The following is a 15,493-nucleotide window of genomic DNA, read 5'->3' on the forward strand; positions in this document are numbered from 1 at the left end:
TATTTATTATTAATTACATGCAAATTCTACTTCTGGCACTTTGGTTTTCTTATCACCCATCTAGGTGCCAAACAAATTCCTACTTTTGTTAGTGATACCCATCAGGAGAATCCCGATTGCCTTATTTCCCTTTGATATATTTAATTTCAGAATCCAACTCAAATCCTACCAAGTCATCTAACTATTGTAATACGTGTTTGTCACATTTTGGAACTACCATAACCAATGTATGAGGCAGTTTTAAACTCAGTGGTGATATTTTGTTTGTTTTGTGTGTAGAAGTCAACTTCTCTGTGTTGTGAGTTCACTGACAAAGACTTTGTCAGCGTGTGTACATTTCTGTGTGGAGTCCTGGCACTGAGCACGTAGCGGGTTCTTCGTGGATGTTGGTGTGATCGAATGCCACAATTAGAAAATAACAGGATTTCACCCAGATCTGTTGCCTTTAAGCCCTGGGTTTCTATCAGATTGCCCCAGAATCAGTTATGTTTTTTTCCTCTAACATAGAAAAAATATTAAATCTTAGGAATTCTATTAAAGGCTAATCCTGGTCTTCTTCCACTCTCTCATTTTCCACAGTAAGAATTCCAGCTACAGCCACTTCAGGAAGGAACCATGTATTTTGTTATATATTGATAAGGCGTTTAAATACTTCACTGGCATTTTACAATAGGGCTTAAAAATACAGTGGTGATGCGTGAAATCACCGTTTGGACTCCCTTAAGTGCTTGAAAGTCTGAGATCAGGGACTGTATAGGCTGTGTTTCACTTTCTATTTGTCTCAGAATTATAGGTGCTGAATGAACAGCTATTGAATAAATGTGTGGACTAGGTTAGGTATCAATACCTTATCATATGAAGAGAATTCTGACTCCCTTCTTTTTATTTTATTTATTTATTTATTTTTTAAAGATTTTATTTATTTGACAGAGAGAGACACAGCGAGAGAGGAAACACAAGCAGGGGGAGTGGGAGAGGGAGAAGCACACTCCCCGCTGAGCAGGGAGCCCAATGCGGGGCTCGATCCCAGGACCCCGGGATCATGACCCGAGCTGAAGGGAGACACTTAACTGACAGCTCCCCAGGCGCCCCTCCTTCTTTTTATTTTAAAATCAGTTAATGTGTCCGCTTCACAGGAGGAGATAAAAATAAATTAAAAGGGTTTTAAGGGAGGCAAAGAGTGGGTTTTCCTGAATCCTGATAACCTGAAGCGTTTTCTCTTCTACTTAAGCAAAGCAAACTTAGATTCTGTGTTGTATGAGTAAGGCAGGAGAAGTGAGTTCTCGTAAGTGGGTGTGTTCATGTGAGCGGTTGTTGACTTTTTGTCTGTTCATTCGGGTGTTCAGTTTGTACATACTGCAAGGTAGAACGTGCTCTTCAGACCATCTAGAGACTGGTGTCTGTCTCCCTTCCCATGTATGTGTCTGACTACGTGATAGAGCCAAATAGAAATATTTTCTGGATTAAGCTACATATCTATAATCAGTTGGCCAGTAGCTGTATCCTTGTCTCTGTTCTCTATTAATGTACATAATTAAAAATTAGCTTTTCTCATTTGGATCAACAGAGTGTCAGCGGTCCTTCCTATCTTGTTCATTGTGTTTGGGTTCTCTGTCCAGGTCAAGGATGTCAAAGATACAACACTGAATTCTTCCCAGCCAGCCAGCAGTGGTGCATCAATGACATGGCCAAAAGCAATTCTGTGGGCCAGGACACCTCTAAGGACTCGGAGGGGGAAATGATCTTCGCTGCAGAGAGCAATTGTGCCCTGCCTCAGGAAGGTGATGCCGAAGTAAGACTGGGCTCGTCGGGATCCGCTCTGCCTGCAAGGAAGCGGTCTCGGTCCTTTGAGGACGACAGGAATCAAGGGACAGGGACCAGTCAGTGGGATGGGGTTTCTAAAAAGACTCCACGGCATCGTTTGTCCCTGTCGTGCGCAAGACCCAGGGAAGCCAGGCAAGAAGCTGAGGACTCTCTGTCACGGCGCTCCGCAGAGTCTGGAGAACCTGGCCAAGAAGTGGAGGACATTGGTCCTGATCCCATTCCTGACTCTTACTATGGGCTTCTTGGGACCTTGCCCTGCCAAGAACCCCAGAGCCACATATGTAGCCTGCCCAGTGAAGTCCTCAGGCACATCTTCGCCTTCCTCCCCGTGGAAGATCTCTACTGGAATGTGAGCCTAGTGTGCCACCTTTGGAGAGAGATCATCAGTGATCCGCTGGTACGTAGAACGCTTGTGGCTCTGTGATGCTTTCTCGAAAAGCACACAGGTTAGCTTTGCTCAAAACAGACCTCTGATGCTATTGTTTCTTCAGAAATGGTAGTTTCCCTTTGCCTCCAGAATAATACCCGAATTCCCTGGAGGCATTTAAGGCTTTCCATGTTTGTCCTAGTGTTTGTTTACAGCCTCATGGCCCACTTCTCAGCATATCCTTGTATTCTGTCCACCACAGGTGATTTTCTGCATCCCAGCCATAGGCTGCATATTCCTTCCCCTCTGTAGGTTGGTCCAGCTACCTCACCACCCCCGCCGCATGTAAAGGGCCCCTCGTATCTCTGTTGCCATCTCATGTCTTCAAGGCTTCAGTGTATTCCTAGGAAAGTGAAATAGAAATTTCTCACATTCTCTTCCTTGTGCTTCTGTAGCAATTTATACCTCTGTTTGAAGCTTATCACGTTCTGTATTACAGTTTAGAGAATGTTCCGCCTCTTTTTAAAGATTTTATTTATTTATTTAGAGAGAGAGAGTGTAAGCAAGCAGGGGGAGGAGCAGAGTGGGAGGGAGAGGGAAGGGGAAAGAATCTCAAGTTGACTCTGCGCTGAGCGCGGAGCTGTCTCAGGGCTTGATCTCATGACCCTGAGATCATGACCTGAGCTAAAACCAAGAGTTGGGCGCTTAACCGACTGAGCCACCCAGGTGTCCCCCTTCTTTCTCCTTTTAAATTATTGGCTCATGGATAGAAGGCTGCTGGTCCTATTTGTTTTTGCATTCTCCATTGTGCCTCATGATATTTTATATACAGTAGGTGATTCATAAATGAGTCGTGTGGAATCACCCTGGTGTCCCTCTTGCCGTTGATACAGTGGGCAGTCCATGCTCTCAGAAGAGACTTCCTAGTGCTGACTCCATCCTGTCACTGCTCTGGTGCCCTGCCCTTCTGTTGGTGCTTCAGTTACACTTTTTCCCTCCCAGCTCTGGGTTCAAGGGTAAACCCGAGGGCTGGGAGCATGTGTTGCTTGGCTTACGATATCCCTTAGACTAGCCATTGGGGATAAACCCTACAAATAAAGGTGAACTCTCCCTTCAGATATAGTGAAGTTTAGAAATTTAGGGATGGAGGGGCGCCTAGGTGGCTCAGTTGGTTGGGTGTCTAGGACTCTTGGTTTTGGCTCAGGTTGTGGTTTCGGAGGTCATGGGATTGAGCCCTGCATTGGGCTCTGCACTCAGTACAGAGTCTGCCTGGGATTCTCTCTCCTTCTCCCTCGGCTCCTCCCCTCACTCATGCGGTCTCTCTTTCTCTTTCTCTCTCAAATAAATAAATAAAATCTTTAAAAAAATTAATTTAGGGATGGAGTGCAGGGTAGACATAGGAAGACCTAGTACATTTTTCGTCTAAGCACGAAAAGTTTTGGAGAAATTTCGTATCACTCTTACTTCATTCTTTGCTTGAGGTCTTGTCTCCTACTTTCTGAGAACTGTTCTTCTGCCTTTGGATGTGAACTCTGTTTTGTGTCATAGTATTTATTCCCACTAAACTGAGATGTCTCCCATGTGAACTGAGTAGTCACAGATGGGGATAAGTGAGTTTTCTCCATTCTGCTTGAGAAGATCTGGGGAAGGCTATCCCAGTTTATATTTACCTCTTGAAATGGTCGACTGACACTGTTTTTCATCAACAAGGCTGTGACATATTTACTTCTGGTGATCTGCCATAACTCTCATTTTCCTTTCATTGCTCATAGTATCTTTCTCTGGCCTTCTCTGGTTATGCCAGCCTCATAGAATAAATTTGGAGGTCCTCCCTCCTCTTTACTTTTTTTCTGAAGCATTTGAGAAGGAATGATACTAGTTCTTCTAAAGAAATTAATGCTCATTGGAGTTCTCCAGTGAAGCCATCTGGCCCTGGGCTTTTCTGGGCTGGGAGGTTTTTGGTTACCCCCTCAGTCACTTATTATTGGTCTGTTCAGATTTTCTCTTTCTTCATGAGTCAGCCTTGGGTTGTGCTTTCTTCTAGGTTGTCCAGTTTGTTCATGTCCTTTTATTTCTGTTATCAGTTGTAATGTCCCCTCTTTCATTTCTGATTTCAGTTATTTGAATCTCCTCTTTTTTTCTTAGTCTACCGAAGGGGTTGTCAATTTTGTTGATCTTTTAAGAAAACCAACACTTAGTTTCATTGATTTTTTTTGTTTGTCTCTTCTCTATTTCATTTATCTCTGCCCTGGTCTTTATTATTTCCTTCCTTCTGCTAGCTTTTTTTCTAGTTCCTGTAGGTATAAAGTTAGGTTGTTGATTTTTGGTCTTCTTCTTTAATATAGGTGTTTGCAGTTATAAACTTCTCTCTGAGCATGGCTTTCACTTCATCCCATAAGTTTTGGTGTGCTGTGTTTTTGTTCTTATTTGTCTCAAGGTATTTTCTAATTTCTTATGATTTTTTTTTGACCCATTGGTTGTTTTAAGAGTGTGTTGTTTAATATCCACATACTTTTGGGTTTTCCAGATTCTTTTTTTTTTTAATTTTTTTATTTATTTGACAGAGAGAGACACACAGCGAGAGAGGGAACACAAGCAGGGGGAGTGGGAGAGGAAGAAGCAGGCTTCCTGCTGAGCGGGGAGCCCGATGTGGGGCTCCATCCCAGGGCCCTGGGATCATGACCTGAGCCAAAGGCAGACGCTTAACGACTGAGCCACCCAGGCGCCCCTGGTTTTCCAGATTTCTTTCTGCTACTGATTTCTAGTTTCATTCCATAGTGATCAAAAAGGATACTTTCTATAACTTTAATCTTTTAAAATTTCTTTTTTTCTTCTTTAAAAAAAATTTTATTTAAATTCAGTTAACATACAGTGTATTATGAGTTTCAGAGGTAGAGGTCAGTGATTCCTCAGTCTTAGGGAAAACACCCAGTGCTCATCACATCACATGCCCTCCTTCATGCCCATCCCCCAGTTACCCCATCCCCTCACCCCCTCCACTCCAGCAACCCTCAGTTTGTTTCCTATGATTAAGAGTCTCTTATGGTTTGTCTCCCTCTCTGGTTTCATCTTGTTTTTGTGGCGTAGCATGTGATCTGTCCTGGAGAGTGTTCCACGTGTACCTGAGACGACTGTATATGCTGCTGTTGTTGGGTAGAATGTTCTGTATCTATCTGTTAGGTCCCCTTGTTCTTCTGTTGTTCACATCCTCTGCTTCCTTATTGATCTTCTGTCTGTTCTGTTTATTCTTGAAAGTGGAGTATTGAAATCTCCTAGGACTATCATGTTGCTGTCTGTTCCTCCCTTTGGTTCTGTCTGTCTGATTCCTTCATTGAGGAGCTCTGATATTTGGTACATTTGTTTTTATGATTGTTATATCTTCTTGGTGAATTGGCCCTTTTATCATTATATAATCTCCTTTCTCTTGGAATAGTTTTTGATATAGAGCCTTTTCTTGTCTGATATTAGTACAGCCACAGGTGGGTTTTTTTTTTATTTTTAAAAAAGATTTTATTTTTATTTATTTGAGAGAGAGAGAGAAGAGAGCACGAGCTGGTGGGGAGGGGCAGAGGGAGAGGGAGAAGCAGGCTTCCCTTTGAGCAGGGAGCCTGATGCAGGGCTCGATCCCAGGACCCTGGGACCATGACCTGAGCTGAAGGAGATGCTTAACTGACTAAGCCACCCAGGTGCCCCCAGCCACAGTTCTCATGTTATTTGATCTTCATTGAAACTCGGAGCTGTTAGTGTTCTCACGAGGGAAATCACACTAGCTTTTCCCACACTCTATATCAAGTTAGTGTTGGAACCGAAACCAACACCCAATTCTCCTAGTTTCCAGACAAAATGTGTGTAATGTTTCTACCCTACTTGCCCAGCTTTTGAATTGTGAGCTCTAAGTGCTTTTCAAGTGTCAGACGGTTGTCCATATGTTTGTGGCTTAATCTGCTGTCTCATGGCCATTGCCTGCATGTTATTGTGCTTTTTTTTTAAACTATTCAGTTCATTCCTTGGAAAAAGCTGTATCATCGATACCTGATGAATGAAGAGCAAGCTGTGAGCAAAGTGGATGGCATCCTGTTGAACTATGGTATTGAGAAGGAGTCAGACTTGTGTGTGCTGAACCTCATCCGGTGAGTTGGCTTTTCTACCTGGAGGAAGACCTATTCGGAAGTCCTTTCCCATGTATTAGTACTTAGGATCCCGTTTCTCACGGACTCTGCTATGAATGTCGTACAGCTATACGGCCACGACGAAATGCTCCCCCAGCGTGGACCCTGGACGGGCGCTGTGGAGTCTGAGGGACCACCTCCTCCTTCCTGAGGCAGAGGCATGCGTGCGTCAGCACCTCCCTGATCTCTATGTGGCGGCTGCCGTAAGTGAAGAGGCCGTGGGGGATTGCAGGCAGAGGAGACACCCTTTCTTCTCTCGAGAAAGTGTAGTAGTGATTAAGTCACTTAGATGTATTTTCAAAATCCCGCCCCCCCTTTTCTTTTTTAAGAGAGGGAGTTGGGGGGTGCGGAGGGAGAGGGAGAGAATCTTAAGCAGGCTCCATGTCCAGTGCAGAGCCGAATGCCGGGCTTGGGCTCGATCTCACAACCCTGAGGTCATGACCGGAGCCAAAATCAAAGAGTCGGACACTTAACCGACTGTGCCACGGAAATAACAGGCCACATTGTTATAGATTCTTCAATTGGGAAGGAATCTTAAAAAGCATTTAATCCAATTTCCCATTCTGTGGAGGAATCTTCAACAGAGGATGGTCATCTGGCCTCTGAAAGCTTTGATTAATAAGAATTTCTTTACCAGGTAACCCATTCCATTATCAACAACTGGGTTGTTGACAGAACCAGAGAAATGAAGGTTCTACAAACACTCATGAGTCAGTGGGAAGCTAGAAATAGTCTTCAGTTTCCTGACTCAGCTTTTTTTTTTTTTTGGTAAAAAAAGTAAAATTTATTTATTGCTTATATATAATAAGATGAAAAGACACTAAAATGTTCACCATTCCCATATCTTTGGGTGTTGATATGACAGATGACCTTTTATTTTTTTAATTTTTATTTATTTATTTTAAAATTTTATTTTATTTAAATTAATTAACATACAGTATATTATTAGTTTCAGAGGTAGACTTCAGTGATTCATCAGTTGTACCTGACTCGTTCTTATGGCTCCTTATTTAGATCAGGGATTCTTAAATTTTATCTTGGAAGCTATGTGCACCCTCAGCCTGTGTTCTGCAACCTGCAGAGGGTTGGAAATCTAGCCATGTATATTTGTCTTTCTGTCTTTAGTGAAGTGATTGCTGGTGATGGTGGGGGGAGAGTGCTTTCACAGATGGTTGGAGTGAGAGGACCCTGAAATTATAACCGGGATACTTGTAGTAAAGTGAAGAATGAGAAAGATACTTTTCCAGTATTTGACTATTTCCGTGTTCATGAACATTTTCTTAGATACTACTAAATAAAGTATACTGTGTCCATAATAATAAATTTTCAATCATTTATTTCATATTAATTGAAACATTAGAAGTTTAAAGAAAATTAAAACATCTGATTAATATTAGTTAATTAAAATATCAATCAACTTAAATATACCACAAAGTAAATAGTAGATTGATGTCTTAATGCCCAGGAATTGTCAGTCTTGGTTTTGTCCCCGAGAGACCGCTGTCTTCTTTTGCGTCTCCCCTCCGTTGTGCCTTCCCGGTGGGCACTGTTGCCGGGTGAGCTTGCTCTAACCTGTTGAGTCTCTGTGGACCTGAGGGCTCACACTGACCTGGAGAGGAATGGTGGGGTGGTGGGCGTATCCTCTCTAGGCAAGGTCCTATGTTAGATCCTTTCTTAATGTTCAACTAAAGAAAACTAAGAACTCAAATCCAGAAGTGATGAGGAGAAAGGAATCCAGGCTGAAAGGAAAGGTTGCCGTGTTTCCAGAAGTCCCGTGGGAAGTTTGCCCTCGGCTCAGGCAGCCTGAGACTTGGCTCTTCCGCTGGTTGTCTGATGTGGTTTTATTAGTCGTGTTCTGTGTCTTTTCTCCCCGGTCTGCCTCCCTCCACAGGGTGTCAACGTGTGGGCTCTGGTAGCGGCCATCGTCCTGCTGTCCAGCAGCGTGAACGACATCCAGCAGCTGCTATTCTGCCTCCGGAGGCCCGGCTCCACCGTGACCATGCCAGACATCACTGAGACCCTGTATTGCATCTCTGTGCTTCTCTACGCCATGAGGGAGAAGGGGGTCAACATCAGCAACCGGTAAAGCGGTGGGAGGAAGACGGAAAGGCCCCGCACTGGGCAAGCCGTGGATCTCCCAGGGCCCCCGCCCCGTGCTCGTGGCGGGAAAGGGAAGGTGCTGTGAGAACCAGATGTGCCCTGCGAACAGCAAGTGCCGTCCGGCTGTGAAACAGCGCTGAGGCAGGCGGACACTCAAGGCTGTTGAAGCCTGACCTGACGTCCCCTCGCTAAAAGGAGCCTTTTCCTTCTTCCTATGTGGCTATATTTTCCTAAGGAAGCATTAGTATTTGGCTCCTCCATTTCTCTTTTGGGACGGGATGTAAGCATTGTGGCTGAGTCTCTCCTGCCTTCCCGTCTCTAGCACGTGGGTGGTTCGTTCGGAGTGACCGTCGTGGTTTCACTCGCCGGCAGGTGTGCACAGGGCAGCTGGGAGAGAGTCAGCAGATCTGAAGCACGTGCTGCATGTCAGATCGTTTTTCAGGCACTCAGGATGCCCCATGAATGAGTCAGCCGCTATTCCAGTCCTCGTGGACTGTGTGTTCCAGGGAGGGGAGGCAGGTACTGTATTAAGTAAGCGCGTTAAACAAGAACATTGTAGTGAGTGAAAAGTGGTACAAAGAAAATGAACTGGGTGACCAGCAAGGGAGGTGGGGAACACTACGTTAGACTGGGTGAAGAAAAGCCTCTCTGAGGAAGTAACATTTGAAATAAAACCTGAATGTCAGTTTTAAAATGACATTTTAAGACTTGAGGGGAGAGCATTTTAGCAGAAGGCATAGATAATTTCAGGGTCCAAAGACGGGAATGAATTTAGTATATACAAGAAGAGAAGCGGTCCAGTGTGGCATGACTGTAGTGAAGAAGAGGGAGACCGATCCAGGGTTCCGTGAGGCCGGCAGCAGCCAGACAAGGGAAGCTGATGTAGGCCACAGTGAGAGGTCAGAATGAAATCCACACCATGAAGGGCAGCTGTCAGAGGGCCCTGATCCCGGACCTAGAGACAGGCAGTGTGCTGTTGCAGCCCGTCCTGGGGAAGCAGAAGGCCCAGAGGGGATTTCCTTTCTCTGGACTCCATGAGCCCTGGGAGGAACATGGCTGGGGGCACCATGTGAGCTGTGGCCCAGTCGTCCTTGGTGGAGTTCAGGGATGGAACTCGCATGCTCCAGAAATGTCAAGAGTATTTGCTGTGTTTCTGAGTTATGCTTCAGTTTATTAAATGTCAGTTATGTTGTGTCCCACACCATGGCATTGAGGCATGGGACGAGACAAATACACAAATGGTGAATAACGTCCTTAAGTGCAAATACGAACCTGCAGATTCTCTCCATGTTCACAAGGACAGGGAGGAGGAATGGAGGGTAGGATATGTTGAGTTTTGCTGTGTTCATGTATTTCTTCATGCTTTACCTGAAGATAATATGGCTGGAGATTGAAGTGTTGTGTTATTAAAGATATTTGTGCTCAGAGATCACTTTCACTCTGGGGATGGGGAGCAATGTTCTAAATGTGGGCAGTTGGTGATGGAGGGAGAAGAGTTTGGGGTCATTGTGAACCCAGAGAGCTTTGGAGTGGCTTTTAGCGGGCTGTTTGCCCATTTTGGGGGCCTCTGCTGACTGTTCCCATGTCATCTTGGGCCCCTCTTGGTGGCTTGCAGGCTGTTTCGTTTCCAGTCCTTGGTAATCATATCTTGTTCTCTGTGTAACACCCTTTCTTTGGGACCTTTAAAGATAGAATGTTCTTCACGCTTCTACACCAGTTACCACCTTACAAGAAGCAGGGAGCAGAGCAAAGGAGTCTGAGAAAGATAAGATGACAGTAGGTTGATGTCGAACAAGAATTGCACTGCTTGGAGTAGAATTTACATTTGTTTTCAGCTGGTTCTTTTTTTTTTAAGATTTTATTTCTTTGTTTGACAGAGAGAGAGAGTGTGCACGCGCACACTAGCGCACAAGCATCGGGAGGGGCAGAGGCAGAGGGAGAAGCAGACTCCCCGCTGAGCAGGGGGCCCAGTGCAGGGCTCGATCCCAGGACCCTGAGATCATGACCTGAGCCGAAGGCAGACGCTTAACGACTGAGCCACCCAGGCGCCCCTCAGCTGGTTCTTAGTGCTTTTATGATTATTTGTCTCTTAGGGTCACAGCTAGTGCCTTGTTCCCCAAATAGCATGTCCTGGTCTCTCTCCTTTGCCATTACACACTGGAGCCAGGCACCTTTCCAGAGCTGGGCTTTCCGAGAGGGCTTTGGTCAGCTCTAGGTATATTTAAAATCCCTTCCTTCCTTCTTTCCTTCCTTCCTTCCTTTTTCTTTCTTTCTTTCTTTCTCTCTCTCTCTCTCACTCTTCCTTTCCTTTCCTTTCCTTTCCTTCCTTCCTTTTTTTCATAAAATATTGGTAGGTATTTTCTTTTTAGAAATGGTAAGGAGTCCAAATACATCTAAGGGAAAACAAGATAGAGATTGTGACTTAATTTGAAAATCTCTAAATCTGCTTTTTCCCTATTAGGATTCACTACAACATTTTCTATTGCCTGTATCTTCAGGAGAATTCCTGTACTCAGGCCAGACAAGTTAAAGAGGAACCATCAGTTTGGCCAGGGTATGTATATAGGGGTTTGTGTGTGTATGTGTTTTGTCTTCTATTCTCAGTTCCTTCTTATACTTAAGGAGGAGAGGTATTTTGTCTTAACAATTTCATTGAGGTATAATTTACATTACATAAAATTCACCCATTTTAATTGTACAATTCAGTGATTTTCAGTAAATTTACTAAGTGTGCAACCAGCATCATTAACTAGCTTTGGAACATGTTTATTACCCCAAGGGGAGGCCTTTCGTTTGGTTAATTTTGTTCCTCCGATCTGCCTGTTTGCTTTGTGACAGTCCATCACCTGGTCTTTGGAATTCCTTTTTATTTTTCTAATTTCTTTTCTGTAATGATTATAGCAAGAAAACAGCCATCCAACTTACACATGAACAACAGCTGATTCTGAGCCACAAGATGGAACCTCTCCAGGTGGTAAAGATTATGGCATTTGCAGGTAAGGGAGCTCACCATTCCTGGATTAGAGAGTCAGGTTCATGCCTCTTATCCCTGCATCCCTCTTCCCTGCTACCTGCTAGAATTTCTTTACCTTGGTCTATTATCCAACTACTGCAGTTAAATTATTTAATTTAATTTAATTTAATTAATTTATTTACTTTTTAAAAAAGATTTTATTTTTATTTATTTGTCAGAGAGAGAGAGAGAGAGCAAGCAGAAGCAGGGGGAGTGGCAGGCAGAGGGAGAAGCAGGCTCCCTACTGAGCGAGGAGCCTGATGCAGGACTCGATCCCAGGACCCTGGGATCATGACCTGAGCCGAAGGCAAACGCTTCACTGACTGAGCCACCCAGGCATCCCAATTAAATAATTTTAAAAGCAGTTAAGGAATGTTTGGTTTTTTCTTTTTTTGTTGTTGTTTTACCACTCCAGGGAGCATCCACACTGGAGTTCCTGGTTGGACAGATAGTTCATAGGAATTAGTTTGTGGGATAGATACCACCAGGATTGACCCAACCTGTCATTTATCGTTGTATATGCTCAGGCACTGATTGTTCACGGAGAGGCAGGCTGTGTTTCCGTAGCTCCCTGATTTCTGTCAGGTAAAGTCTTGGAGGCTCTCCCTGCACTGGATTCTAACCTACATTCCTAAATATGCTGTCTGTAATTCTCCTGCTTTAGTCAACTAATTGTACTTAACAGTCTCCTAAAGTACTTGGTTATCCTTTTGTCTGAGCCTTTGCTCATACTATTTTCTACCTGGAATTCCTTCCTCCTTCTTTTCTGCCTAAATATCCTACAAACAACAGCAACCATTCATTCAGTGCCTGGCACTGTGCTAAATCCTAACAACATTCTGGAAGGTTGGTTAGTTATCTCTGTTTTATAGATAAGGATCTGAAGCTCAGAGAAATTACAATGATTTGCCCCAGGTTAAAAGCAAATAAGTGGAGAACTTAGAATTCATAGCTGGGTCTGTTTCTCTCCCAGAGCATGCCTTCCCCCACCTCCCGCCCGCCTTCTTTGCCATGGTCTGTCTGACTCCCAGCATTGCTGTTTCTTCTTGGTGGAGGCTTCTTTAGCCATTTGAGTCCTATGTGATCTCTGAACTCTTACTGTAACTAATCATCTGTATTAACTATTTGGTGCCCAATTATTTAATAAGTATAGCCAACACACACATTTTATAAAGACTTCTGCACCGTGTCATTAATCTTCACAGCAGTAGCCCTGTTAGGTAGTGAAAGAGGTACTATTTTTCTTCTTTTACAGGTGAGATTTTTTGTTTCCAAATTCATACTCTTTTTTTGGTCTACTGCGTTGTCATTATACTCTCATTGTTTCAATTGTGTTGGTATTGTTTTCCCAATGAGATTGTAGTACAGGAACCTTGCTTTATGGGTTTTTTTTTTAACATACTTCCAGTGCTTAGCATACAGCTGAGCGTGGAGTAGGTGCTCATAAGTACTTGTTAAGTGAATGATAACTGAACGAACGAATGGTGGAGGGACAGGGCACACTGGAGAGCGCAGAATGGGCCAGAAGCATCCTTGAATCTCACTTGCATGCTCTTGCCATTGAAGCATTACTGATGCCTAGGCCAGCAATAGGTACTCTTACTGAGTCCCTCTGCTGGGTACCTGATGATTGCCTTTATCCTGCCAGACCCTACAAGGTCAGCATTACCCACGCATGGCTGAGGAGTACACTGATGGTCAGTGAAGTCGAGTGGCTCGTCCTTCACTGCTCAGCTAGAACCAGGAGCCACGATCCCAGCCCAGGTTAATCTGGCTTAGAATCTGCCGCTCTTTTCACTACGCCTTACCAGGATTGAAAAACTTGTCACGGTCTGGTCTCAAGCAAGAGGCAGGATAAGCATGGATAAGACCTGATTAGGGCATCCTTTGGAACAGTTTTTCCTGGTCAGAGGGTCACCTCCTTTCCTCTTGGCTTCCCCAGGCACCGGGAAGACCTCTACCCTGGTCAAGTATGCTGAGAAGTGGTCTGAGAGCAGGTTTCTGTATGTGACATTCAACAAGAGCATCGCAAAGCAGGCCGAGCGAGTCTTCCCCAGCAATGTCATCTGCAAAACCTTTCATTCCATGGCCTATGGACACGTCGGGCGGAAGTGAGCATTGGCGCTACCACCATCGTTGTCTAATTCCTGGTTTTCCCATTGTGATTATCATGATTACATATGAACTTAGACACAGCAACACTGAGAAAATGGAATGCTTTCAGCTCCACTTATAGGCAGGAAATAGAAAGATATTTAGTGATTTGCACCTTAACCTGTAAAAATATGTTGTTTGCAAATAATAGTGTCTTACTGAGGTGAACGTTCTCATTTCTCTGAGGCACAGAAAGTCCAAATGACTGGTCTGGAGTGCAGGCTCTCACCAGTCTGATGGATAGGCTTCCCTTGGATGAGGTGGTGGGGGGACACTCAGCTGATGGGCGCTCGTCCGGGCTTCCTGGGGCCTCTGAACTAGCATTCCCTTGGATGGGAGAGCTTCAGGGAACTCGAGTGTCCCCTTAGGGACCTCTTGGAATCTAGTCCACACCATGGCGTAATGGCATCTGCCGTGAGCCACTTCATCTTCTGGGTTATTATCTGAGAATTCCTGAAAGCTGGATGAAGCCATTTCAAATCTTGCATGGACCTTGTTCAACTTCTCTGGCTTTTGTTTACCCTTAACCTATTGTGACATTTAAGGTGGCCAGGTGGTATCACTGTAGGGAAGGGGGTTGGAGTGGGGGGAGACACTTAAATACCATATTGCAGTGGTAACAGTCAAATATTGTTCATTTGGGATGTGTATTACAGGTACCAATTAAAGAAGAAATTGAATCTCTTCAAGTTGACCCCCTTCATGGTCAATTCTGTCCTCGCTGAAGGGAAAGGTGGATTCATAAGGGCCAAGCTAGTATGTAAGACTTTAGAAAACTTCTTTGCCTCGGCCGACGAGGAGCTGACTATTGATCACGTGCCTATCTGGTGTAAGAACAGCCAAGGACAGAGAGTCATGGTTGAACAGAGTGAGAAGCTGGTGAGTATCTAAATATCTTCGGTGTCAGGGATCAAGGATAAATGAGAAGAGCCGACATGATACACTGTTCTGCTTGTCTTTCATTTCTTCAAAACTGCTAGCAGGCAGTCTGACTCCCAGGCCTGTGGTAGCCGTGAGGTGTAGTATTTTCTGTGAAGAGGACTCAGACATGTGACTTAATCTGCACACTGGTCCTCTTAATTCAACAGATGAGGTTCCTTCTACCCAAGGTTTGTAGGAGCTTGTCATTGGGTCTGCAGGATATAGAATCTAAAGATAAGGAATCTCTTTTCTGATTTTTCTCGTCTTTTCAATCATTGGCCATTCTTTGTATGACTTAGTGGTCAGTCATAAATCTAGAGAACGAATCCAGCCTTATCTGGTTCATCATATCTTGTGCTCTTCCCCCCTCCCCAACCACCCCAGATCTTGTACTCTTTGAGCGATGCTTTATCACTGGGCTTGGGATGGCCCCTTCTTACTCATCTCTGCACTTGACATTGTTCAAAGGCTGTCATGGAGGCAGAGGAAGGTTAGGGGGGCACTGCCCCTCACTGTGCTTTGATGGTGCCTTCGTTCGGACCTCTGTATGTGAGAATGAAAGTGATTTCAGGAGATGTCTTTTCCAGGGTCTTAAACTATGACTTGCCATATCACTTGCTTTCTAGAACGGTGTCCTTGAAGCCAGCCGACTCTGGGACAACATGCGGAAGTTGGGGGAATGCAAAGAAGAGGCTTACCAAATGACTCATGATGGTATGCCAGTTCCCACGTCTTGATACCTGTTAAATGTGACTGCTCTGCTTGCGAGTTCTGACTCTTACTGCCCCCTTCTTTTAGGCTATTTGAAACTCTGGCAGCTGAGCAAGCCTTTGCTTGCCTCTTTTGACGCCATCTTTGTGGATGAGGCCCAGGACTGTACCCCAGGTGATAAACTATTCAGGACATCAGTAGTCTCAAACACATAGAAACAACATCGTGATTATG

At 44.4% G+C, this 15,493-nt stretch overlaps 1 protein-coding gene across 4 annotated transcripts in view; it reads left to right on the forward strand.

The window, feature by feature from the left end:
• Nucleotides 1-15,493, forward strand: part of FBH1 (F-box DNA helicase 1) — a 150,729-nt gene that overhangs the window by 11,346 nt on the left and 123,890 nt on the right. For all 4 annotated transcript variants that reach the window (XR_004301967.1, XR_004301968.1, XM_032425888.1 and 1 more), the window contains 10 exons: nucleotides 1,620-2,221; nucleotides 6,191-6,321; nucleotides 6,428-6,563; nucleotides 8,252-8,442; nucleotides 10,922-11,014; nucleotides 11,362-11,456; nucleotides 13,416-13,584; nucleotides 14,284-14,506; nucleotides 15,175-15,262; nucleotides 15,347-15,433. Coding sequence is in view for 2 of the 4 variants with exons in the window: in XM_032425888.1 (XP_032281779.1) it covers nucleotides 1,620-2,221; nucleotides 6,191-6,321; nucleotides 6,428-6,563; nucleotides 8,252-8,442; nucleotides 10,922-11,014; nucleotides 11,362-11,456; nucleotides 13,416-13,584; nucleotides 14,284-14,506; nucleotides 15,175-15,262; nucleotides 15,347-15,433 (1,815 nt within the window). In the remaining 2 variants the exon portion in view is untranslated. The remainder of the gene's footprint in view (nucleotides 1-1,619; nucleotides 2,222-6,190; nucleotides 6,322-6,427; nucleotides 6,564-8,251; nucleotides 8,443-10,921; nucleotides 11,015-11,361; nucleotides 11,457-13,415; nucleotides 13,585-14,283; nucleotides 14,507-15,174; nucleotides 15,263-15,346; nucleotides 15,434-15,493) is intronic.

Source organism: Phoca vitulina, unplaced genomic scaffold, assembly GCF_004348235.1.
Source record: "Phoca vitulina isolate PV1807 unplaced genomic scaffold, GSC_HSeal_1.0 scaffold33, whole genome shotgun sequence".
Classification (NCBI taxonomy): domain Eukaryota; kingdom Metazoa; phylum Chordata; class Mammalia; order Carnivora; family Phocidae; genus Phoca; species Phoca vitulina.